Source organism: Zootoca vivipara, chromosome 2 (assembly GCF_965207765.1).
Source record: "Zootoca vivipara chromosome 2, rZooViv2.hap1.1, whole genome shotgun sequence".
Lineage (NCBI taxonomy): Eukaryota > Metazoa > Chordata > Lepidosauria > Squamata > Lacertidae > Zootoca > Zootoca vivipara.
Window position 1 is genome coordinate 108591940 of NC_142584.1, and position 26961 is coordinate 108618900.

The 26961-nt window shown below is 47.4% G+C and overlaps 1 protein-coding gene across 1 annotated transcript in view; it reads left to right on the forward strand.

Moving 5' to 3' along the window:
- The first annotated feature begins 8456 nt into the window (after nucleotides 1-8456).
- The window catches only part of CLIC1 (CLIC family member 1), a 36366-nt gene continuing 17861 nt past the window's right edge, over nucleotides 8457-26961 (forward strand). Inside the window, exon 1 of the mRNA XM_035107032.3 lies at nucleotides 8457-8615. Coding sequence (XP_034962923.1) covers nucleotides 8577-8615 — 39 coding nt within the window. The 5' untranslated portion in view covers nucleotides 8457-8576. The remainder of the gene's footprint in view (nucleotides 8616-26961) is intronic.

Consider the following 26961-nt stretch of genomic DNA (forward strand, 5'->3'; position numbering starts at 1 on the left):
CTTTCTTTTGGAAATCCCACAGTAATAAAACAAATAGTTACAATAATACAAAAATAAACAGCGCTATTACATTTCATTAATTACATTCGATTTATAATTGACCCGCCTAACGACAAATAATTACAATTACAACAAATAAAGGCTTGAAACATCTTGCTTTGCATGTCATGCATCTATCTCATATATTGGTTTCACCTTTTAAGTTGCGTTACTGAAATAAATGCACTTTTCGACGATATTCTAATTTTCCGAGTTTCACCTGTATTTGTTGAATTTAACTTTTTACCTCTTTCTGTTAAAACACAAACACTGACACACACACACACACACACAATTATTTGGATTTTGATTAATGGATTGTTTTACTGATTGCTGTGCGATCCCTTGATGACATGTCTATATGTGTAGGAAATAAATCCATTAAAAATATAAAACTTACCCACTTGAGAACCCAGGAGTCCTGGAAGGTGAAAGAACAGGTCACCTGTTAGGACTGAACATCGATCAGTTGTCTGACTAGTATAAGGATTCAAGTCTGTGTGGAAGTCAAATTCCTTTCATCCAGGCAGGCTGTGATGTAACTCTGCGAAGAAGGAAGGAAAATACACTTTGCACATGTTCGGAGGCACCCTCAGCACATCACTACACATCACTACACAAGCCCCAGGGCTGGGGTATGTCTCAGCAGAAATGAATATGAGGAGGAAACAGATTGTTCTTAACTGGGAAAGGCAATTATTTACAATTTGGTCTTGCACAGGAGCCCACAGAATAAGAGGGATAACCTTTCTTGCACTTATTTTTGTTGTCTGTTAAAAATTTGAGTAACACCAATGTTCTTACCATGAAGAAAAGTTTTATGTCACTAAAAACTTTGCTTGCTTTTTATGCAACAGAAGGTAGTTCAATCCACATATTTTATACATTTTGAAAGGGGTGTAGCTCGGTGGTCCTAGCTTCAATCCCTGGCAACTCCGGGAAGAACAGGGAAAAACTTTCTGCCTGATCCCCTGAAGAATGCTGCCAGTTTGTGATGACAATACTGAGCTAGGTGTACCAATGTTCTGACTCGTTGCAAAACCACTTCCTATGCTCCTATTCATCTGTGTGTGAAGTGTAAAAGCTTGTTTATACAACTGCTGTATCCCATAGCAAGACACCTGTCGTTCAGAGGTTTGTTGCACGTTACTTTATCCAAAGGGGAACTGTTATCTCCCCACTTTCTAACTACCAAATTGGGTTTCCTTACATACCGCACGGCACTAAGCGGGTATCTTTACTAGTTATGCTGTAACAGCCGCATCTAGCTGCAGAGAATTCTGGGAATTATGTTATAACAGCCACATCTACCTGCAGAGATTCCCAGGGCTCCCCAGACTGAGGAGACGGCATTTACGCCTGTCTAAGAAAGGGACCCAGGTGGCGCTGTGGTTAAACCACTGAGCCTAGGGCTTGCTGATCAGAAGGTCGGCGGTTCGAATTCCTGGGACGGGGTGAGCTCCCGTTGCTTGGTCCCAGCTCCTGCCAACCTAGCAGAAAACACGTCAAAATGCAAGTAGATAAATAGGAACCGCTACAGCGGGATGGTAAACGGCGTTTCCATGTGCTGCTCTGGTTTGCCAGAAGCGGCTTTGTCATGCTGGCCACATGACCTGGAAGCTATACGCCGGCTCCCTCGGCCAATAATGCGAGATGAGCGCGCAACCCCAGAGTCGGTCACGACTGGACCTAATGGTCAGGGGTCCCTTTACCTTTAAGAAAGCAGCAGTGAGATGCCCTGAGACTACCAAAATGCGAGGCCGGCCTCCCTAAAGAAGCAGAATCATTTCTTTAAATTGAATCTCAGCCTTTCTCTAAGGAGTCTCGCAACAATCCTGTGAGACAGGCCAGGCTGGGAAACGGCAGCTAGCTCAGGACCTACATGTGAGCAGAAGCAAGGGCTTAAGTTAATACATGTATGTATTTATCATGTTTACATCTCGCCCTTCCTCTTAAAGGCAGCTCTCAGCACATTCCCATCAACGTACCTTTGCCTCCTTAACCTTTGCCTCCTTGCATTGTGACGAGTTTGTAAAACGGACACAGCTACACCCCCTCCATTTTATAGCTATAGATGTTGCTAAGCGTTGGGGAAAAAATCACAGCAAACGCCTATATTTACAAAACAGGAAGGAGCGACATGGCTGGACGTGGAAGGAATCCAGGTCTCCCTGATCTGGGTGCAAGACTTTTAACTTGGCTCCACCCTCGGTATGTCTATTCAGAAATAAGCCCCACTTTGATTTCCCCCAGGCCAGGAAGGCCAGCAAGGAAGCAGCTTGTACAGGGAACCGATACAGGAGCTGGCGTGCCACCTCTTCCTGGCTCTCATTCAAGCTTTGCTCCATGAAATATCTGGCGTGAGTGCAATTTCCATGTACTTCTCCTCCCTGAGGAGCCTCCCAGGGGAGGAGCTTTGGCAGGGACTGAAGTTGACGGATGGCTTGCCATCTCCTTTGTTCCTGTGGGTCTGGGGGAGAAGGTGTGTGTGTGTTTGTGTGTGTGTGTGTGTGTAAGAAAGCTAGTCAGGAAACCTCCTGCCCTAGGAGCAGGTATGTCTGGATCTGATAGCTCCTCACTGTGTGGAGATCAGCTGGAGAACTCAGCTTGCCTTGCTCAACAGGATCTCTGAGGTCTGGACAAGGCTGAACCCTGACACGCATTGCATCCAATGGGACTTCTTCCCAGGCAAACGTGTTTAGGCTTTGCTGGTTCTCGGCGTGTATTATGATTGTTGTTGTTGTTTAGTCGTTTAGTCGTGTCCGACTCTTCGTGACCCCATGGACCATAGCACGCCAGGCACTCCTGTCTTCCACCGCATCCTGCAGTTTGGTCAAACTCATGTTCGTAGCTTCGAGAGCACTGTCCAACCATCTCGTCCTCTGTCGTCCCCTTCTCCTTGTGCCCTCAATCTTTCCCATCATCAGGGTCTTTTCTAGGGAGTCTTCTCTTCTCATGAGGTGGCCAAAGCAAAGCACTGGAGCCTCAGCTTCAGGATCTGTCCTTCCAGTGAGCACTCAGGGCTGATTTCCTTCAGAATGGATAGGTTTGATCGTCTTGCAGTCCATGGGACTCTCAAGAGTCTCCTCCAGCACCAGAATTCATCATAATTCAAATCATATTATGATTATCATTTATTAAATTTGTTAGTCGCCTTAACTTGCCCAAGGAAACCCAAAGCGACTTACAGTGGTACCTTGGTTCTCAAACTTAATCCGTTCCGGAAGTCCGTTCCAGAACCAAAGTGTTCCAAAACCAAGGCGCGCGCTTTCCCATAGAAAGTAATGCAAAATGGATTAATCCGTTCCAGACTTTTAAAAACAACCCCTAAAACAGCAATTTAACATGATTTTTTACTATCTAACGAACCATTGATCCATAAAATGAAAGCAATACTCAATGTACAGTACTGTACTATAAAATAAATTAGACAGTATTGTAGATGATAAAAATTAAAATAAATAAATAAATTCTTACCTGCACTGATGGTAGTCAGTGTTTGGAGGGGGGGCTTTTATCCATTTCCGCAGTCACACAATCAATCAATCAATCAATCAGTAGCTGAACTGGGTTCCACACAGTCACAAAAACAAATTAACCGAAAAAGCCTCAAAAACAAAATCGCAAAATAAATGGCAAAAAAGCGCCAAACTTAATCCGTTCCGGAAGTCCGTTTGACTTCCAAAATGTTCAAAAACCAAGGCGCAGCTTCTGATTGGTGCAGGTGCCCTGGAAACAATAGCTGGCAGCCACATCGGATGTTCGGCTTCCGAAAAACGTTCGAAAACTGGAACACTTACTTCCAGGTTTTCGGCGTTTGAGAACCAAGGCGTTTGAGAACCAAGGTGTTTGAGAACCAAGGTACCACTGTACAACCAACCCTGCCATGGATACATCAAACCCGGGGGGAAAATAAAAATAAAAATACATTAAAAACATCCCACCCACTTTGAGATAAAGGCCAAAGGTCTGGTTACAGAGGAAGGTTTTTGCCTGGCACCTAAAGATATAGAATGACGGTGCCAGGCAAGTCTTCTTGGGGAGAGCATTCCACAAATGGGGAACCCTTAGCCCTTCAAGACCCTTGAAGCTCCACTCTCGGAAGTGTCGGTCTGCGAGAGGAATAGGGGCCTCCTAACAATTCTGGTTCGCCGAAGAATTGATACTTTTGAATTATGGTGCTGGAGGAGACTCTTGAGAGTCCCATGGCCTGCAAGAAGATCAAAGCTATCCATTCTGAAGGAAATCAACCCTGAGTGCTCACTGGAAGGACAGATCCTGCAGTTCCTGAGATTCTTTGGGGGAAGCCATGTCTGTTCGATGCGGCGTGAAACTGCTTTAAATGCTCAGTCCGGATGGTGCCACTGGGTATGCTAGGGTTAGCTTTCTTTCTGAGGGGCTCCTGCTGAATCCTGTCAGAATGAGCAATAGCAGAGGCTAGGCCAGTGTTTCCCAAACTTGGGTCTCCAGCTGTTTTCAGACTACAAATTCCATCATCCCTGAGCACTGGTCTTGCTAGCTAGGGATGATGGGAGTTGTAGTCCAAAACCAGCTGGAGACCCAAGTTTGGGAAACACCGGGCTAGACGTTCCATACGAAGGATGGGAAGAAGCTGCGGCGCTCCAGATGCGGTTGGACTCCAACTCCCATCAGCCCCAGCCAGCGCAGCCAACGGTCAGGGGGTGATGGGAGTTGTAGTCCAGTCGCACCTGGAGAACCAAAGGTTCTTTGTGCCCCAGTTCTGCACTCAAGGCACTTATCTTTGATTGTTCGCAGGCCCTTCCCTTCTGACATAGACACATAAACGTCATCGTGACAGGCATTTTAGTAACAATGTGGGGTAGTAATCATAACTGTAGTAGTAATTATTTTGTAATAACGAGGGATTAGTAAGAACAAGGGGATGAAAGAGAAGATTGGAGAGAATGGGAGCAAGAGGATTTTTGTGTTCCTTTCTCCGAAGGGAAAATAGCTCAAAAGGCCTAGCCAGCCCTGTTGCTAGCTGGATGCTAGCTGGATATTGTGAGACATTTACAAGCAGGGCAAGATTGTTGTTTAACCCCCAACAAGAGGGTGTTCTGTTTCTAAATGTACAGCTTCCACTTAGGTGTCCTCAATAAATTTGTCTTGTCTTGCCTTTATTTTTTTTAAGGCAGCATGTTGTGGCAACCAATCCCACAAGCTTGTTAGATGCTGCGCGGAGAAGTAACCCTTTCTCTGCCAGGTCCCAAATCCACCAAGAAGTCAAATTCAAGGCCTGGCTCCAAATTTCCGTGCTTGTCTTAACCATTGTCTCCACACCAGTTCTATAAACCTCCAGCACCCTTCTTTTAATTATGTAAAGGAAGCCTATTGATTAGAACAGCGTTTCTCAACCACTGTTCCGCGGCACACTAGTGTGCCGTGACACACTGGCTGGTGTGCCGCGACGTGCGGCGACGAGAAGGGCGATTTGCATTGTCACGTGCCTGGCGGCCGCCAATAAACAACACTGACCCGCCGGAAAGCAATATTTCTCCTCCTCTTTCCCAAAGCTCAGTGCAAACGAGCCTGGCGGCCGCCAATACACAGCACTAACCCGCCGGAAAGCAATATTTGGCAAGTGTTTCTTACAGTCATAATTATAATATAGGGCGGCACAGAGTTAAATTTTTTAACTTTTTTAATGGTGGTGTGCCTCGTGATTTTTTTCACGGAACAAGTGTGCCGTGGCCCAAAAAAGGTTGAGAAACACTGGATTAGAAGGCCATAAATTACTCTCCCTTTTTTAAGGTGTACATTTAGGCGAGCTTACCGTATATATATATATATATATATATATATATATATATATATATTGCAACAAATGTGGGCCATTGCAAGGCATGAAATGTGCAAATACGCTTTGCCAGAGAGGGCTGCGCATTGGCTACAGCTCTCAGCTGAGTGACAAACCCAGGTTTTTACTGTAGAAACAAAGAGGAAAAGGGGAAGCGCCTTCATATTGAAGTGGAGGGTTCAATATTGTCAACACTGAGTGACGGTGTAGGCTCCCAAGAGTTTGAGACTCGTCCAGTCCCTGATGGAGATGCTCGGGGGTGGGGATTGAACCTGGGACCTTCTGCTTGTGGAGCAGACACTGCCCCTCCCCGCAGTCGCTTTGATTTCAGCAAGACTATCTCCCCGCCCCCCCCCCTAAAAAGTGCTTTACATTGGCCAGCATAAGCTTGGGAGACGGAGTCCCGCGCCTCTGGGAAACTCTGCCCTCAGCTCAACAGGACTGGCAGGCTTTTGTAACATAGCCAGACCCTGAGAAACCTGTTGGATCAGCCGCAACAGGGCAAACAGAGGCGCTTATGTTGCCGTGGCCCATGGAAAGAGGCGGGCCACTTTTATGCTTTAAAACAGGGATGGCATGGGGGGGGGCAGAGGCCTGTGGCCCTCGGGATGCTGCGCTGTGAACACCTGGAGAGTCACAGGTCCCCCCACATCCCTGCATTTTTTTTGGGGGGGGAACAAGCTATCAATTGAGTGTCCTCCGTAGCTACAAGGGGTTGGGGGGCTAGCTGGGTTTTTTTTTGCGCTGGGTGAAACAGCTTCCAGAGGGGCCTCCCAACCGGGTGGGTGGTTGGGTGGTGCGTGCTAAACTTATTATTATTCAATTCAATTTTTATTTGACCGTCAGTCAGAAATAAACATTTATCCATGAAAAATTTAAAACATCTAGACATTTAACATCTAAACATCTAAAAAACTTAGAACTGAAACTGACAATAAATTAGGCTATACATTTAGACCCATGTCGGCGCTGTCAATTTTAACCTTGTGACGCTTAAGGACCAAAAAAAAAGAGATTTGGCCACCAAGGAGGTTGTTGTTCCAGTAACATTATTCCATTAAAACAAAACCCTTCTTTCTCTGGCTACAGGGCTAAGTTAGCATAGGAGTGGGTCTATAAGGTCTGCATAAAAAGGGCAGGTCAAAAGAATATGTTCAGTTGACTCAACCACTCCCAAACTTATTATATATATATATATATATATATATATATATATATATATATAATTTATACTCCTCAGGTTTATACATTTCACTGATTTTACAATCATTTTGATATTTCAAAGCTTGACTTCCTTCCCCCTCTTTCTGTGGTTCCTTAAATTAATTTTTAATATCTCCTGCATATCCAAATATTTGCTCATTCATTCACCTTCTTTAAATATATACTCTTATGAAACTCCAGGTTATTACAAGAATCCTGCCAATGTTCTGATCTGTTTACAATTTATCTGTCAGTATTCAATAAACCATTTCCATCCTGTTATAAAAAGTTTGTTATCTTGATTTCTTATTCTTCTGGTAAGTTTCGCCATTTCTGCATATTCCGCAAGTTTTTGCATCCATTTTCTTTCCATTTTGGGGCAAGTCACATTCTTGCTGCTGTAGTCGCATGCATGAATATGTTTCTATACAGTTTTAAGTCAGGCATGGCCAAACTCGGCCCTCCAGATGTTTTGGGTAAAAGGTAAAAGGACCCCTGACCATTAGGTCCAGTCGTGACTGACTCTGGGGTTGCGGCGGCACTCATCTCGTGTTATTGGCCAAGGGATTCGAACCGCCGACCTTCTGATCGGCAAGCCCTAGGCCAGGCATCCCCAAACTTCAGCCCTCCAGATGTTCTGAACTACAATTCCCATCATCCCTGACCACTGGTCCTGTAAGCTAGGGATCATGGGAGTTGTAGGCCAAAACATCTGTAGGGTCGCAGTTTGGGGATGCCTGCCCTAGGCTCTGTGGTTTAACCCACAGCACCACCCGCGTCCCACACGTTTTGAGACTACAGTACAATTCCCACCATCCCTGACCACCTGTCCTGTTCCTGTTAGCTAGGGATGATGGGAGTTGTAGTCCCAAAACATCTGGAAGGCCGAGTTTGGCCATGCCTGGTTTAAGTAGTTCTGTCCCTATAATTCCCAAAAGAAAGGCTGCTGGGTTGTTGTTGTTTTTTTTAAAAAAAACCACGTTATTTTAAACATCCTTTTCATTTCATTATACACCATTTCCGAGTAAGCTTTAACCTTACTATCAGAGACCACAACAACTTTGACCCAGGTGAAATGAAGCCTAGTTTCGCCTCTGCTTTAGGGTTTAAGGAAGAGGCTGAGAAAGTAGAAAAGGGGAGCGAAATCGGAGGAGAGGGCGAAGCGAAGCAGGCTGGCGCAAGAGAGAATCCCACCCCGCGTCTGCTCCACGGCCCCCCTAGCCGGGGCTGGTCCCCTCTCTCCCTCCCTCCCGCCCTCTCTCCCTCCACCCGCGCTGTGCTCCCATCCGCCCATCCTCGGTGACTCACGGCTCGCCCGGGCTCAGTTCCTGGGCGTGGCCCGGAGCCGCGGAGGGAAGTTGCTTGAAGTTGCGAGAGGCTTGCTTTTCTTTCTCTTTTTGAGCCGATCGGCGCGGTCCGTCGTCCTCTCCCTTAAATCCACCGAAACTTCTCCTTGACCCCCCAAAGCAGCTTCCCTCCGGCCCCCCCAACCCCAGCGCGCCCAGCCTCCCTCGACATGGCCGAGGAGCAGCCTCAAGTCGAGCTCTTCGTCAAGGTAAGAGGAACGCTGCGCCCTGCGCGCGCCTTCCCTGCGCCTCCTTTCCTTGCAGGGAATCGGAGAGCGTGGAAGCTTAAAAATCATTTTTAAATACATAGGCTATATTAAGTATATATATTAAAAAAAGAGCTCCCTCTCTGGGGGAAATACGCACCCGATCCTCCTTGCCCCCCCTCTCCTCACTTCCTCCCCGGCTGGGTAAGTGGAAGCCCAAAGGGAGCCGAGAAGAAGCCCCCGCCGCCCCACCCTTCTTGGGCACACACTTCTGTTTCCTTCCTTTCTTTTCTTAAAAATACTTCCCCTGACGGTTATCTGTCTGGCTATCTCGGCGCCTTGTAGCGTGAGAATGGCCGAGAGTTAAAAAAACAAAAACAAAACTTTCGTTTAAGGCGCTTGGCTTGAGGTTCGGGGACGGGGCGGGGGGGGGGGAGTCGCCTTTCTGTTGCAGCCGGAGAGAAACAAAGAAACATGCGGCAACTCTAAAAATAAAGAAGGGGGAAAAGGCTGCCCAAAAGTGTGGCTGGATGTCTTTAATGTTAATCTCTGGACCTGGTTGTTTTTAAGTGCGTTGCCCCTCCTGCACATGATGATGGGCATTGCCACATTTGGGTGGGCGAGGGAGGTGCCCGTTTTGCTTGAGTTTCTGTTCCCAAGTCCTAGATGGTGTTGCTGGTCAGAAATTGCTTTCCTGCTTTTTGTGTGTGTGTGGTTTGTTTGTTTGTTTTTTAAAAAACCTTTATTTGATATCAATCTTATTTTGGAAGTGGCAGTAGCAAGTTAGAAGAGAGGTGGGAAAGGTTCAATCTCTCCCCCCCCCCCACACTTTCCCTCCAAGGACCACAAAGTGATGTAAAAATGGTCGCAGCCCCACATCTTTCCCTCCTCTTGCCACAGCCTTGTGCAGTAGGTTTGGCCGAGAGGCAGTAATCATTGCCATGAGGTCACTCAATCCACTTGAGTGGCTGAGTCAAACTCTGGTCTTCCAGGTCCTGGTCTGACACTCTTAGCCGCACTGGATGACGAGGGCCTTTGGCATTTTTGGCACACATCCATTGCCCGGGAGCTGCGTGGAAAGTGTGTTCTCAAAGGCGAGGCAAACCTACCCCCTTTTTGATGAAGTTGCAATGGTCCCATGCCTTCTGTGCTTCTGGTCCATAGATGGCCAACTCGCTTTTGCAGGAAGGGGTGTGGCATCTCTAGACAGGAGCAGGAGGGATCTTGGGGGCCAGGATGTGGTATGGCGGTTCAGGTATACCCTGCCTGCTTCTTCAGCCCTCTGAAAGTAGTGCTGCTTCATACCATGTCAGGCTAACCACCTGTCTAGTTTGGCATTGTCCGCACAGACTGGCAGCAGTTCTGCAAGGCTCCAGGCAAAAATATCTTCCAGTCCTACCTAGAGATGCCGGGGATTGCAACCAGGACCTTCTGCATTCTTGAGCCGCTGAGTTATGGCTCTTCCCCAAGGAATCAGTATGATCTTGTACATTGGACTTGGGAAGGCGCCTAGGATTGAGTCAGGCTTCTAGTCTTATCTTCACCCTGCTGTGACTGTTTGAGGCTGCCCAAGATCTCAGGTCTTCACCTTTCACCTCTTAACCTGAGGCTACGTTTAGCAGAAGCTTTTGGGGACTGGACATTGGCACGCACTGCGTGGTGGTGTCTCTGTCCCGCCTTCTTAAATCGGTACCTTCCTCCTGCCTCCATTGCTTCCTTCCATTCAGGCCTTTGGGGACCCTTTGGTAAACGGAATGGTTAGTTGCTTCCCATATTTGCACCAGCTGGCTCAGTGTCCAGACTTGCAACTGGAGCGGTGTAGGGCCTGTCGCAACCCTGCGTAGTGGGAGTGTGGTGTCAGGCAACCTCGGTCCTCTTTTGATTTGTGGCTCCGCAGCCTGCTAGCCACGAGTGCTTTTGAGTTGCATACGTATATTTGGCAGCATTTTTTTCAATCAGGAATGCGGGGCCTTCACCCTGGGAGTCAATGTGCCCTTGGACACTGGTCATGCTTCCATGGATGGGGGATAGAGAGGGCTGGCCGTGTGAGCAGCTTGGGTGGAAACTAGCCTACCACACAAAGGCAAATTTGGCATTCATTGCATCGCGTATTCCTGCATTGCAGGGGAGTTGGGCTACATCATGGGTCGGCAAACTAAGGCCCGGGGGCCGGATCAGGCCCAATTCTGGATCTGGCTCGCGGGCGGTCTGGGAATTGCCACGTGGATCGCCAGCACGCACGTTCTTTCCCTCTGCTTCCCTCAGCAGCAGCAGCGCCTCCTCCCTCCCTCCCTCCTCCTGGCTCCTCCCTGCCCTGCCTAGAGGAGGAAGGGGGCTGGCCATTTAAAGCAGCCCCTCTCTGGAGCCCTTTTATGCCACTCATAGTCTATCCTGCCGCCGCCAGCCCCTGCTGCTCACAAGACACAGGTAAGCATCCACCGGGGCTCGTGGTGCTCTTGCATAATTTTTTCTCTCCAAAATATAGTCCGCCCCCCCACAAGGTCTGAGGAACAGTGGACTGGCCCCCTGCTGAAAAAGTTTGTTGCCCCCTGGGCTAGGTTATCCTCAGATTCTCTACAATTCTATGAATCTATGGACCTTCTTTTGCCTCTGGCCACAACCACCGCTGGTGTGCGGCCCCCAGAAGGGAATGCGGCCTTCAGCCTGGAAAAAGTCCCCCCACCCCTGCCTTAACACTAAAAGAGAGAAGAATGGGTGCCTGTGAAATACGTTCTTCTCCCCCCTCACCCTCACTTTTCTCCTACCCATTGCTGAGTGTGGTGCCACAAGACTCCTGGCATTCATGGTAAGACTCACTGTGCCATTTCCATGCTCACATTTCAGTATTTTCCACCGACTGCTGCTTGTCTTAGCATCCCCCCCACAACCCCCCACTGAGCATATCACCCTCCAGGTGTTTCTTCCGCAACGCCATCGATGCCTTGCCTCTCCTGTCCAGTGAGTTGCTATATTTTTGTTAAACAATTAAATGGGCCCATGGTCCAGGTATGCATGACAAAAGCAGAAATCGCTTCGTGCAATTGCGTCAAATGCTGCAAAACAAAACAAAACTGTTTTGTTGCAGTTTTATTTTCAGTGCAGTGCGCCGTTTTTGGAATCTGAACGAGCCGCTGTTTTCATGTTGCATCTCCCTTGCAGAATCCTCACTGTGCCACAGTTGACGATCTCTCTGCCTCTGTAACATGGAAAACATATGAAGCTGCCTTATGTATTGAGTCAGAATACAAGTCTATCTAGCCTGGTGCTTGTTTTTTTATTTTATATACTATATCGCTGCATATTTGGCCCTCCTTTCTTCCCAAATGCTTGGGGCGTTATACCTAGTCCTACTCCTCCTCATGTTATCCTGACAGCAACCTTGCAAGTTCAGTTAGACCAGTGTTTCCCAACCTTGGGCTTCCAGCTGTTTTCGGACTACAATTCCCATCATTCCTGACCACTGGTCTTGCTAGCTAGGGATGATGGGAGTTGTAGTCCAAAAACAGCTGGCGGCCCAAGGTTGGGAAACGCTGGGTTAGACTGAGAGGCAGTGATTAGATCAGGGTCACCTGGTGGGCTTCATGGTGGAGCAGGGATTTGAGCCCTGCTCTCCCAGGCCCTAGACCAAGCACCCCCAAACTGCGGCCCTCCAGGTGTTTTGGCCTACAACTCCCATGATCCCTAGCTAACAGGGCCAGTGGTCGGGGAAGATGGGAATTGTAGTCCAAAACATCTGGAGGGCCGAAGTTTGGGGACGTCTGCCCTAGACTGACACGCTAACCCAGGCATGGCCAAACTTGGCCTGTCCAGCTATTTTGGGACTACAATTCCCATCATCCCTGACCACTGGTCCTGTTAGCTAGGGATGATGGGAGTTGTAGTCCCAAAACAGCTGGAGGTGCCAAGTTTGGCCAAGTTTGTTTTAACCACTATGCCGGCCAGCAAGCAATGGTTCTCCAAGGTCTAGGGGTGGGTGGTCTTTCCTAACCATGCTACCTAAAACTGGAGGCAGGTGTTTCTGCATGCAAAGCAGGTGTTGTCTGGTTGTGTTGCTTCCCTGAAGCATTTGGCGACATGCAGTCTTTCCTGTCCTGGCAACCCACCCACCCTCTTGCCTACCTTCATATTAAGACCCTTCACTCATTCCTAGCTCATGTCTGCTGGCCCTTTTCTCAGGCAGGCGGAGTTAAGACAAAGCACCACCTTTGCAGCTTTTGATTTCCGAAGCTCATTAAAGTTTTTTGTTTCTGGAGCTCGTTAAGCTTTCAAGCTCTGTCGCTTTTTGGGTTGTTCTGCAAGCCAGCGGGTTCCTTTTGATGCGTGGGTTCCCAATAGGATGTAACCTCTGCTAAAGGTCCAGAGGGCAGCCAGCAGTGGCTTTTAAATTCCAACTGGACCCAGGATAAGGGTCATATTCCCAGGCCATTCAGGTATTAAAACAACTGGCCTGCGTGCCTGAAATTGGGAGACTGAGGTTCTGTGGCCTTTTCCTCCTTACCTTTCAGGACGGTGCAGGGATGAACACGATACTGACGAAAAGGGTGAGGGGTGTTAACTGCTTTGTAAGGCATCCCAGAATAATCTGGCTGACATTTGTTGGGAACAGGGTGTTTGGCTGCATGGACTTTGTGTCAGGATATATACATGTTCTTTTTCTTTTATTTTCACTTTAACACACCAAGAAAGACAATGATTCGTATAAAGGGTAAAGAGACCCCTGACCATTAGGTCCAGTCGTGACCGACTCTGGGGTTGCGGCGGCACTCATCTCGCTTTATTGGCCGAGGGAGCCGGCGTACAGCTTCCAGGTCCTGTGGCCAGCATGACAAAGCGGCTTCTGGCGAACCAGAGCAGCCCACGGAAACGCTGTTTACCTTCCTGCTGGAGCGGTACCTAGAATCATAGAGTTGGAAGAGACCACAAGGGCCATCCAGTCCAACCCCCTGCCAAGCAGGAAACACCATCAAAGCATTCCTGACAGATGGCTGCCAAGCCTCCACTGAAAGACCTCCAAAGAAGGAAACTCCACCACACTCCTTGGCAGCAAATCCCACTGTCGAACAGCTCTTACTGTCAGGAAGTTCTTCCTAAACCTATTTATCTACTTGCACTTTGACTTGCTTTCGAACTGCTAGGTTGGCAGGAGCTGGGACCGAGCAACGGGAGCTCACCCCGTCGCGGGGATTCGGATCACCAACCTTCTGATCAGCAAGCCCCAGGCTCAGTGGCTTAACCCACAGCGCCACCCGCGTCCCTAATGATCCATATACATCAACACAAAACAAAAAGAAAAATAATATACCAAAGAGTAATCACAAAACGTTGAAATAAAAATGGTCTTTTTCTATAGACCCGACTTCCCGTCCAGGAGAAGGAGTAAGGAGCTTTGCATGTTCCTTATGCCTTACTGCCTCTTTCAGCTTCCCCTGGTTTTGTTTCCAGGTTTCCCTCATAAGATGAGGCCTGCTGAACCAGGCCAAAGACCTAGCCCAGCCTCTTGTTCCCATACTGACCAGCCAAATGCTGGTGTCGCATCCGGTGATAATCTGATCCTCCATGATTTTTGTCTAATATTCTTTTCAAAACCACCCAGTTGGTACCCGTCACTCCCTCTTTTGGGAAACCGATTCCTTAGTTTAATGATGCGCTGTGTGAATAACGGCTTTCTTTTGTCTGTCCTGAACTTTCCAACGTTCAGCTTCCTTGGGTGCCCCCAGGTCTGGCATTATGAAAGAGGGAGAAATCCTTTCCCACTTTTTCTACACTGCTCAAAATCTTACACATCTCTGCCATGCTCCCTTAACCTAGAAGACTAATCCCCGGGCCTGACAAAATAGCTTGGTTTGTCTCCTGGGTCGCTACAGAATTTTTATAAACGTAGAAGATTATAGGAAAGAAGATTCCACCTAAACAATCAGAACAAAGATTCCACCGCACAATCAGAACAAATTTCAGGAACCAAAAGTCTCCTTGAAAAATAAAAACCTTTGAGCCACCCGGCTCCAAAATGGCAACTAGGCATTCTGCTTTGGTGACTGTAACCCTGGTTTAAGGAGCAATTTGGCGCCTAGCATATATATCTTGAGTTTCTAACACTTGCAGAGAACCTATATAGGTGTGTATTTGTTTTTCAAAAACCTGGGCAGGCGGGTAGCAGATAATAAACAAAACAGGAACGTTTGTCATTTTAATATGAAAGGGGAAGTTGCTTCCCTCCCTCCCCTTCACACTTAGCATGGGATGCTGAGCAGGCAAATAGTGTTGTGTTGTAATAAGGCATTGTCATATTCTGAGGAATATTCAAACAAGCAGTCCAGATATTTCCTGGAAGATGAGAAAGAAAAAGAAGGGGAGATCAGTAACCAGAGAACCACAAATTTGGGAGGCCAGTTAAACCTTGCCCTCTTCAAGAAGACCATGGTAAAAAGGTCCAGTCTGACACATTGGTGGTTGAGCAATCTGCTTTGCATTCAGAAGGTCCTAGGTTCTATCCCCATGTTAATACTGGGGAAAGACTCCTGTCTGAAACCCTGGTTGCCTGCTGCGAGTCACTGTAGCTGAGGCTGATGGGAATTGTAGTCCAAAGCATTTGGTGCCATAAAGAAGGTTGATCGCAGAAGAATGGATGCTTTTGAATTACAGTGCTGGAGGGGAGACTCTTGAGAGTCCCATGGACTGCAAGAAGATCAAACCTATCCATTCTGAAGGAGATCAGCCCCGAGTGCTCACTGGAAGGACAGATCCTGAAGCTGAGGCTCCAATACTTTGGCCACTTCATGAGAAGAGAAGATTCCCTGGAAAAGACCCTGATGCTGGGAAAGATGGAGGGCACTAGGAGAAGGGGACGACAGAGGATGAGATGGTTGGACAGTGTTCTTGAAGCTACCAACATGAGTTTGACCAAACTGCGGGAGGCAGTGGAAGACAGGGGTGCCTGGCATGCTCTGGTCCATGGGGTCACGAAGAGTCGGACACGACTAAACAACAACAACAAAGCTGGCAAAGGCTGATGTAAGCAATGCTGAACTGGATGGAGCAAGAGGCTGGCTCTCTATAAGGCAACTTTCAGAATTCCTGCTACGTTTCAGAGAGCTCGCCTAAGCTTCCTGAGCCTCTCCAAGGCGCAGGGCAGGATCAGGCGACACCCCACCCAGTTCTCTGGGCATGGGATCTTCCTAGAATTTGTTTCCTAAAAGTATGCCTTAGCAGAGAGCTGGCAAGTGGATTTGTGGAGCCCTTGTTGGTAATGGCTGCTTTATTTATATAAGTCTCCCCAAAGATGTGCAGCACAGAAATTGCAAAAATATATATGTGAGGATATAAACTCATTCTCAGCATTGGACTCGGGCTCTGTGATGACATGGAACAGGGGTCCCCAAACTTGCCCGGCTTCGGGCCGGAGGGCGGGGGAGCGCCCATGCGCATACGCTATTTCTGGCACACTCCCGACCAGGAAAGTGCTGGAAATAGCTTCTGCGCATGTGCAGGAGCCTCCTCTGACCTGGAAGTACACCGGAAATGACACGCTTGTGCACACGTGCAAGCGTTTTCCGTCGCTTTTCTGGGTCGGAGCGGGCAGCTGCGGCGGGAGTTGCCGGGGGCCGCATAAAAGAGCCTCGTGGGCCGTATGCGGCCCCCGGGCCGTAGTTTGGGGACCGCTGATATGGAATGTTCATAAGCATTTTACTTGTTCAAGGGGAAGGTCCCCACAGTAGAGCACTGACAGGCCCTGACATTTCCCTGAGAGGAATTAAAAGGTCATTTCTCCTATGACAAACATCACATGGTTTAGGGACAGGAGGGACTGTGTACTTTTGTCAAGAAGGGAGTAGACAAGCAAAAAAGGAGCATATGTTCAAATGTTTGATCTAAAGTAGGCCAGTGTAGAATTTAATTTATTTTAACCTTGCCCAAACCTGAAGGCTTAGAGCAAGTAAACACCATTTCTCCATTATAATAGCCTGCGAAGGTAGGTCAGGCTTATTGTTTGAATTCTGTAGGTGGAGAAACTGGTGCTGAAAGGTAATTGACTTGCCTGGGGATATTAGAGAATCACAGCACTGCAGAGTTGCAAGGGACCCCGAGGGTCATCTAGTCCAACCCCCTGCAATGCAGCAATCTTTGCTCAAGCATCTTTTATATTTATATTTTATTTTATTAAAATTTACATTTACATTTGCACAATACACATACACAACACACCACCTTATATTCATAGCATAAAACATACCTACATTACTCTATATAATACCTACCTATACTATACTTATCAACATACCTACACACCTACCCCACACAGACACCCACCAAGTGACTTGACTTCCAGCCATTCTTGTTAACGCTACTTTATTTTTCCAACTAGCTTAAACACATTTCTTTATTTCTTTAATCTCTTCTTCTATCTTGACTTTGCTCTCCTTTCACTCTAATCATTTTCTGGATTCACTCAATATCTGTCAGAAATTCTATTTTTTTTCCACATAAATTTTGATGTATTCCTTAAAGATAGCCCACTCCTTATTCACTTTTTGTACCACATCTCCTCTTATCCTCCCTGTTGCTTTGGCAATATGGAAGTATTCCATCATTTTAGATAGCCAGTCTGTTTTAGTTGGGACGCTGCTGCTTTCCCAATTTTTGGCAATCAATAACATAAATATTGGTCTGACCGTTATGTTTATTTCCGCTGACATGATACCTAGGAGAAAGGATTCTGGGTTTTTTTCAAATGAAAATCTAAACATCTTTTTCAATTCGTTCTAGATATTTTGCCAGAATCCCACTATCTCTTTGCACTCCCACCACATGTGTAGAAAGGTTCCTGCCCCGTTGTTGCATCTCCAACAGACATCACTACAGTTTTTATACATTTTTGCCAGTCTGACCGGGGTCAGGTACCATCTGTATTGCATTTTCATTACATTCTCTCTTAAATTATAGCATGCCGTAAATTTGATATCTCTTTTCCACAGCCCACTTTACCATCGCTGTCTTCACTTGCTCCTCCTTTACCTCCCATTCTGGGAGCAAATCATATAATTTTGAAATAGGTTTACTTTTAGATTGGATTAAGTACTCATCCAGTCTTGAAATTTCTTTCTCAAATCCTTTTTGTTTATCTTTTGCCAATCTCTGATTAATTTGAAAATATTGCAGCCAATCAATCGTTGAAATGTTTTTTAACTTCCTTATATTCTTTCAATTTAAGTTTGTTGTTTTCCTCTTCCAATAATACCTTATATGTTGAATTTCTGCTCAAGCGTCCGTGACAGATGATCACCCAGCCTCTGCTTTCAAACCCACAACAAAGGAGATTCCACAACCTCCAAAGGGAGTCCGTTCCACGGTCAAACAGCTCTTGCTGTCAGAAACTTCCCAATGTATATATATCAGTGGTGACTGTGGCTGAATTGAGGACACATGTTTTCAAAACATGGTTCTCCCTTTAAAATGTGGCAGGGAAGAAAGGAATGAGCTGCCTCGCTCTACTTGAAGGGCACTGCTTGAAATGTGTGTCCCTTGCACAATGCATAATTAAATCAGTGGTATTTTATATTGCAAGGTGTGATGGCCTCTGGCTTAGATGCATTCTTTAGCTAAGGTCTACCAGTCTACCATACTAGCAAAACTTGAACTTCATGCGGAATCTGTATATCCCAAAAGAGGCATCTCTGGTTGGTTGCTGTTGGAGCATAATATTGGACCAGATGGAATTTGATCTGGTCCGTCAAAGCCAGGTGTGAGGGACCGGATGTGGCTAGTGGGTTGGCCCCTTCTCTCCCCATGTCAGTCGTCACAACTCTGTCAGGTGACTTGTTTATGCCTGCGCTGCCAATCAGCTGATCAGTGTGGCTTGCAAAGGGCCAGAAGCAAAGCTTAAGCAGGCCTTGAGCATCAGCTGATATGTGAGGCTTTGCAAGCCCAGACAATCAGCAACCTGACCCCAATAGCCCAGCCAGCTGCCTCTCATCATAAAGGACATCAGCTCTAGGACAGGTGGGCTTGGGGTTAATGTCCTTGTACCTACGGGGCCGCCTCTCCTGGTATGCCCCGCGGAGGACCTTAAGGTCCACAAACAACAATGTTCTGGAGATCCCGAGCCATAAGGTGGCTAGATTGGCCTCAACTAGGGCCAGGGCCTTTTCAGTATTGGCCCCAACTTGGTGGAACGCTCTTTCACAGGAGACCAGGGCCCTGCGGGATTTGTCATCTTTCCGCAGGGCCTGCAAGACAGAGCTGTTCCGCCTGGCCTTTGGGTTGGATTCAGTCTTGACCCCTGTGTTTTCCTCCCTCATGGCTTGGATTTATGGACTACTTAAAACCAGGCTGCATTTTAAATTTTAATACTGTATTTTAATCAATTGCTTTTTATGTTTTATTGTAATTTTATTGGTGTGAGCCGCCCTGAGCCCGGTTTTGACTGGGGAGGGCGGGGTATAAATAAAAATTTGTTGTTGTTGTTGTTGTTGTTAGCCAAATGTGGAGGAGGCCTGGAGAGCCTAAAGCGGCCCAGAGGCTGGAAATGTCTCACTCCTAATCTGGGCAGCAGTTATATTTTGTGCGTGCAGGTTGGCTAGTTTTACATAGGCGTGGGCAATCTTTTCTCTGTTGAGCGCTGCATTCCCACAGTGGCGTTTGGGGTGGGTGGGTGGGATGCACTGGAGATTGCATAGTAGCAGCAGGCAGGGTCAGAGCTGAAAGTGTGTGGGGCCACCCCTCTTCTTTCCCCCCTTGGCCATGTGTTTGCCGGATTCACATGTGCTACCCTGGCAGCATGGGGATTGCTGTACAGAGAAGCAACTCCCATGACATTGCCAGTGCGTCGTGTTTTGCAAATGAAAACACCCCTGTTTTTCCTTACACTGCAAATTCCTTCTCATCCCACCCCCCGTAAAGTCCTTCATTGAGCAGGGGGGTTGGAATAGATGAGCCTTAGGGGTCCTCCCAGCTCTCAAATTATGTTTTTAAAAGTCACAGGGACGCGGGTGGCGCTGTGGTCTAAAGCTCATACCTATGACAAACTTAGTTGGTCTCTAAGGTGCTACTGGAAGGAATTTTTTTTATTTTGTTTTGACTACGACAGACCAACACGGCTACCTACCTGTAACCAGATAGCCATGTCCTGCCCCGGGATGCGGGTGGCGCTGTGGGTTAAACCACTGAGCCTAGGGCTTGCCGATCAGAAGGTCGGCGGTTCGAATCCCTGCGACGGGGTGAGCTCCCGTTGCTCGGTCCCTGCTCCTGCCCACCTAGCAGTTCGAAAGCACGTCAAAGTGCAAGTAGATAAGTAGGTACCGCTCCGGCGGGAAGGTAAACGGCGTTTCCGTGCGCTGCTCTGGTTTGCCAGAAGCAGCTTATTCATGCTGGCCACATGAGCCGGAAGCTGTACGCCGGCTCCCTCGGCCAGTAAAGCGAGATGAGTGCCGCAACCCCAGAGTCGTCCATGACTGGACCTAACGGTCAGGGGTCCCTTTACCTTTTAGGGGTCCTCTCAGCTCTCAAATTATGTTTTTAAAAGGCACAGTTGCAGAAGCAGTTGCTAGTGCGGTGGGGCTATACCCCCACCCTCCGGAATTGGCTTGTGGGGATCAGGAGAACCCCAAAACAGCAGGAGGGGATCATTTCACCTGGCAAGCTGAAATGTTTGCACTGACAGAATGACTGCCCTAGCGCTATAGTGAATTCCTTCCTGCAATATATTGCTGAAGGCTATTTTCTCCTTGTGTTGTGTTGCATTCAGTTACGCTGCCATAGTCCGTCCTGGACTGATTTAAGAAGTAAACCAAAACCCCACAACTGTTTCAGTGTGTGTATGTGTAAAATGAACAAACACACAGCCCTTGCTTAACAGAATCCTTAATATCACATAGTAATGGATCTGACTGCACTGAGCTTAGGCTACAGTTAGGGGGGTTGGTGAATTAGTCTTTTATTTCTGGCCTGTGTTGGTTTTGTGTGTATGGTCAGGCATCAGCATTTCCCGTCCTGTTTTGCTTTAATCTAAGAAGCTTTGTTTGTCAAAATAGAAATAAATACAGATGCAGACACACAGAGTGTGTTTTTCTCACAAATTGTGCCTTTCTAAGTATGCATTTTACGTGCTGTTTGGGCATGCTTTTGAGCCGAGAGGTGCAGAACCTAAAAGTGACCAGTGTCCTGATCTGCAAGCGGGTCCCTGAGGTGGAGATCTGGCCAGCTCCTCTCAGAATTCACTGATAAATTCCCCAAGCATTCCTAGCTGCAACTGAGATCCTTTTTAGCAACTTCTACTATCTAGATAAGTCGCTATGGGGGCGCAGAGAAAGGGGAAGCAGTGAACTAATGGGGGGCGTGCGCGCGTTTGCACGTGTGCATATGTATGCTTACACTTCTCTTTTAAATAAAAATTAAAAACTGTTCTTCAGATTTCCCCGAATGGAAAATTAGGGGCAAAATCTAATTCACCAGGAACAGGTAGCAGAATATTGGAACTGTCTCTGGTCAGTTAAGAGAGCTGGAAGCATATTATTGTCACTTACTAAATTTATGACCTGCTCTTCCCTGGCTGATGCCTGGGTGGGTTGCAGGAATTTAAATTTCATAATTAAACAACACCTGAAACAGAGCACAGACACAGGAATAAGGGGCTGGGGGCTGAAAACACACATCTCAGGTGTGTTTGGCCAGGTGTATTTGGCCAGCTCAGTGACGGTGCACAGTTTTGTATACAGTTTCAATAAGTCAGTCCTTAGGAGATGGATAGCTGCCCTTATTCCAGTTCAGAGCATTGGTGCATGAAGCTCAATGTTCTTGACACTGGCTGGCAGCGGGTCTCCAGAGTGTCAGGCAGGGGTCTTTCCCAGCCCTATCTAGTGATGCTGGGGGTTGAACCTGAGTCCTTATTCAGGCAAGGAAGATGTTCTACTGAGCTACAACCCTGCGGTCCTTAGCATCTCCATTGGAAAGGTTCAGATAGCAGATGAAAGGAAAGACCTTGAGGAGCCACAGCTAGTCAATAGACCACAGGTTACCAACCTTTTTGGACCAGAATTTTGAGAGTGTTCTGTGAGTGCCAGCCACAAAAAATACTGCTTTTTTAGGGTGGGGTGGGGAGATGGCATAACTCAAAATTGGAGAGATGGCGACGCTTTCCCCAGAATTGCATTTGCATACAGGAAAAGGCTTAACCTATTGAATTTCCGCCTGTTGTACAGCTGTTAAGGGCACAAGAACTCCATTCCACCCCCTGCCAACCTGAATCAAACATAGGCTGCTTTCCCATACCCACTTGCTTGGGAGTAAAGCTCTCTTATTAAACTGAATGGGACTTCTGAGTAGACATGCCTGTTACTGTTATTTTTATTATTTATACCCCGCCCATCTGGCCGGGTTTCCCCCACCACTCTGGGCGGCTTCCAACAAATAGCAAAATACATTAAAATATCACAGATTAAAAACTTCCCTAAACAGGGCTGCCTTTAGGTGTTTTCTAAATGTCAGGTAGGGACCCAGGTGGCGCTGTGGTTAAACCACTGAGCGCTAGGGCTTGCTGATCAGAAGGTCGGTGGTTCGAATCCCTGTGGCGGGGTGAGCTCCCGTTGCTTGGTCCCAGCTCCTGCCAACCTAGCAGTTCGAAAGCACGTCAAAATGCAAATAGATAAATAGGAACCGCTACAGTGGGAAGGTAAACGGCGTTTCCATGTGCTGCTCTGGTTTGCCAGAAGCAGCTTTGTCATGCTGGCCACATGACCTGGAAGCTGTACACCGGCTCCCTCGGCCAATAATGCGAGATGAGCGCGCAACCCCAGAGTCGGTCACGACTGGACCTAATGGTCAGGGGTCCCTTTACCTTTACCTTTATGTCAGGTAGTTGTTTATCTCCTTGACCGCCGATGGGAGGGCGTTCCACAGGGCGGGCACCACTACCGTACCAAAAAGGCCCTCTGCCTGGTTCCCTGTAGCTTTGCTTCTCGCAGTGAGGGAACTGCCAGAAGGCCCTCGGCGCTGGACCTCAGTGTCCGGGCTAAACGATGGGGGTGGAGACCTCCTTCAGGTATACAGGACCGAGGTCGTTTAGGAGTTTAAAGGTCAACACCAACACTTTGAATTGTGCTCGGAAACGTACTGGGAGCCAATGTAGGTCTCTTAGGACCGGTGTTATGTGGTCTCAGCGGCTACTCCCAGTCACCAGTCTAGCTGCCGCATTCTGGATTAATTGCAGTTTCCGGGTCACCTTCAAAGGTAGCCCCACGTAGAGCGCATTGCAGTAGTCCAAGCGGGAGATAACTAGAGCATGCACCACTCTGGTTAGACAGTCTGCGGGCAGGTAGGGTCTCAGCCTGCGTACCAGATGGAGCTGGTAGACAGCCGCCCTGGACACAGAATTAACCTGTGGCTCCATGGACAGCTGTGAGTCCAAAATGACTCCCAGGCTGCGCACCTGGTCCTTCAGGGTTCAGGACCAGGGAGTCCCCCACACCCGCCCGTCCCCCACAAACAGTACTTCTGTCTTGTCAGGATTCAACCTCAATTTGTTAGCCGCCTGTTATTGTTGCAAACGTTCTGTGTGGAACTAATGTATCGGATAAAGGAACTTAAATAGAGAAATTGCTTTGAATGGTACTTGCACACTGTGCTTTGTAGCTTTCTTTCTGGGGTGGGTTGGATAGTTAATTTCTCTCCACCCACCTTTTTTAAAGAAACTCCACAGTCCGGGAGCCTTGCCAGGGGGCCACCAGCAAAGGCTGTTGGGGGGGTTTTATGGTGCTTGTGGGCACTACATTGGCACCCCCTTTTTAGACAGTAGCAGACTCAATGGACAAAATAGTCTGACCTTAAATATGGGGGAGAGTTATATAGACAGAGGTTTTCTCCAGGCGTCTCTGTCTAGATGCATGTGTTTGTGTGTTTAAAGTCTCTGTTTTTCATCCAAACACCCTGATCCTGTCAGCAAACAGATGCTGTTTGAATACCATGCCAAAGTCTCCTCTGTGAGGGTCTTAATTCATCTGGAATGTTTTGTTCCAAGCAGCAAGGTTTACCCTCCAATGAGAACTGTCTGTTGGGGGCCATTTTTATTCCGAGGCAGCCTAGTGATCGATAGCTTGGAAGCATCTCAGGTGAGCTCTTTGTTTTCCCAGTCATGCAGCAGAGGGGGGAAAAATAGCCCTATTGTGGTGATTGAATGGGGCAACAGGGGAGCGGTGGCTGGCAAGAAGCTGCTTTATTTGCCTGCGTTAGCAGCACAGAGGATAAATCAGCAAGTTGAATAGGGAGTCCGTGGGACACCACTCACAAATACATAATTCACATTAGTACCTTCCCGGAATGCCTACTCATTTGTGCACAATATCTGCAAACTCTACGGTATAATTTTAAATGCTGTGGTGTGCCCCATTTATGGCGAAGGGCAGGTTAGGAAGCTTGTCAAGGGTAATAATTAATTGTGAAGCCTGTTGGCTGGTTCAGCAAACTGAATTGCTTCAATAAATCACGTGCAACTAAACCACTCCTCACTTAGGTATTGCCTCTGGTGTGTCATGTTACGAATAAACATGACTTTGCCTCCCATTCCACTGCCAGTGATAACTTTCCCAATTTTTTTTTTATAGTAAACCTTTTGGTTCTGACACCAGGTATATTTCACCAGCTTTTTAAAGAGTCTTAAAAAGAGTTAAACCACAGAGCCTAGGGCTTGCCGATCAGAAGGTCGGCGGTTCGAATCCCCGTGACGGGGTGAGCTCCTGTTGCTCGGTCCCTGCTCCTGCCAACCTAGCAGTTCGAAAACACCTCAAAGTGCAAGTAGATAAATAGGTACCACTACAGCGTTTCCGTGTGCTGCTCTGGTTCGCCAGAAGCGGCTTTGTCATGCTGGCCACATGACCTGGAAGCTGTACGCCGGCTCCCTCGGCCAGTAAAGCAAGATGAGCACTGCAACCCCAGAGTTGTTTGCGACTAGACCTAATGGTCAGGGGTCCCTTTACCTTTACCTTTAAAAAAGAATAATACAGAAGGTGAGCCCTCCTGGATCAGGCTAGTGGCCCATCTCGGCCAGCATCCTGTTCTCACTGTGTCCTATGGGAAACCTTGTAATCAGGATCTGAACACAAGAGCAATCTGCCCATATATATTTCTCTCGGACTGGAATTCAAAGGCTTGCTATCGAGGAATAATGTAACCATTGTGGCCAGTAGCCCTTGCTAGTTTTATCCTCCATGTTTTCATTTTTATGGCACCTTCCCAAGCTTTCTTATAACAGGAACTTTCATGAATGGATATCCTGTGCCAGATACCTCTCCCCACCCCCCACCCCCAAAGATGGAGTGGATTGCTTCTTCCAAATACCTATTGGAACATCCTCCCTGTAAAATCTATTAATTGTTTGGCAGTGTAATTTTCTTTTGCCTCAATGGGTTTTAATTTTGTGCCACTGTCTTCTCATTGGTATAATAATAATACTAATAATATTTATACCCCGCCCGTCTGGGGTATAGTTGTTTCCCTAAACAGGGCTGCCTTCAGATGTCTTCCAAAAGTCAGAAAGTTGTTTATTTCCTTGACATCTGATGGGAGGGCGTTCCACAGGGCGGGCGCCACCACCGAGAAGGCCCTCTTCCTAGTTCTCTGTAACCTTGCTTCTCACAGTGAGGGAACCGCTAGAAGGCCCTCGGAGGTGGACCTCAGTGTCCAGGCTGAACGATGGGGGTGGAGATGCTCCTTCAGGTATACCGCGCCGAGGCCGTTTAGGGCTTTAAAGTTCAGCACCAACACTTTGAATTGTGCTAGGAAACGTACCGGGAAGATATTGCTTTATGGTCCAAGTTATTAAACTTCATTGGTTGAACATTTGTTCCATAAGATTTATATACTGCTTGATTGTAAAAACAACCACCACCTCCCTAGTGGTTTACAAAAAAGGGTGTGTGTGTGTATGTGTGTGAACTATAACATTTAAAACCAACTACAGTGGTGCCTCGCTTAACGAATGCCCTGCTTAACGAAATTTTCGCTTAACGAAAGGTTTTTTCTAGCGGAGGTTGGCTCGCTAGACGAATTCGTTTTCGTCTAGCGAATCGCGGTTTCCCATAGGAATGCATTGAAATTCAATTAATGCGTTCCTATGGTAAAAAAAAAATTCAAAAAAAAATTCAATGCATTCCTATGGGATTCGCTAGATGAATTTTTTCATTATAAGAAAAGACCCGTGGAACGAATTAAATTTGTCTAGCGAGGCACCACTGTATTTAAAACCTTTTTTAAAATAAATAAATAAATAAAAGTCAACCAGATTAAGACACATGCCAGCATTCTACATACTTGGATAGGCTTGGTAAACCAAAAACTTTTTAGCAGGCGCTGGAAAGAGAATATTGAAGACGCCTGCCTGATGCCTATAGGCAGGGAGTTCCAATGTATGGGTGTGACCACACACCGAAAGATCAAGTTCTTACGAATGTGGGATGAGTATCGTGTGGCACTGGCAACAGTGCTGCTTCCACAACTCACTCCAAGGTTGGATCCAAGGCTGGCAGGAGTATTTAGAAAGGCAGTCAGCACATTGTTATAAACAGGTCAAATAAGTTGTGCAGGCCTGGGGTGGAGCTGTACTGGGGGACTTCTGGTCTCTCCCTCTCAGCCACATCTTCCCCTGTCGTCTTGGATTCCTGTTTCAAGGACGCCTCCTGGCTGCCTGTCGTCTTTGGCAGGAAGGGCTGGAGGAAGGGCTGTTTTCTCAGCTGCTTTCCCCATCACTGAATTCAGGGGAGAGAGCAGCCGGCGAAGGCGAGGAGGGTTTGGGGAGAAGAAAAGCAGCAGAGTCTCAAGGCTTTTTGGCAGTCTCCAGCAAGTAGCGAGCAGAGTCAATAAGGGCTGCGGCGGCTCAGCGCTTTGCAGGGCAGAAGGTCCCAGGTCTGCAGCAACCCTGGAGAGCAGCTGCCAGCCAGTGCAGGCAAAACTGAGCTGGGTGATCCAAGTGGTCTGACTCGCTGGAAGGTGATAAACTGAGTGCATTCTGCAGGGGCTCTTGTTCAAAGGCGGAAAACTGAAATGCACGCAGGATTCCCTACCTATAAAATGGACATTGGCCTGTTTCTCTCCTTAAAGGAGGAAGTCTTTCCCAGCACGGAAAACGATTAGAAGATTCCTGCTGGATCAGACCTTGCAAATATGCTCCTGAAGCCTGTCTGAAGCGGATTTCTTTGAATCCGTTTCAGACTTCAGAGAAGCAGTCTCAATAGAGCCGTTTTGCAATAAACGGCTAAAATTACTTAACTTGATCCGTTAATCACACAGAAGCCAAGAAGTTACGGGGATGAACTGTCAACGGTCCTGGTTTCAGATGACCAGTGTTTGACTTCTTCTCTTTTAGCTG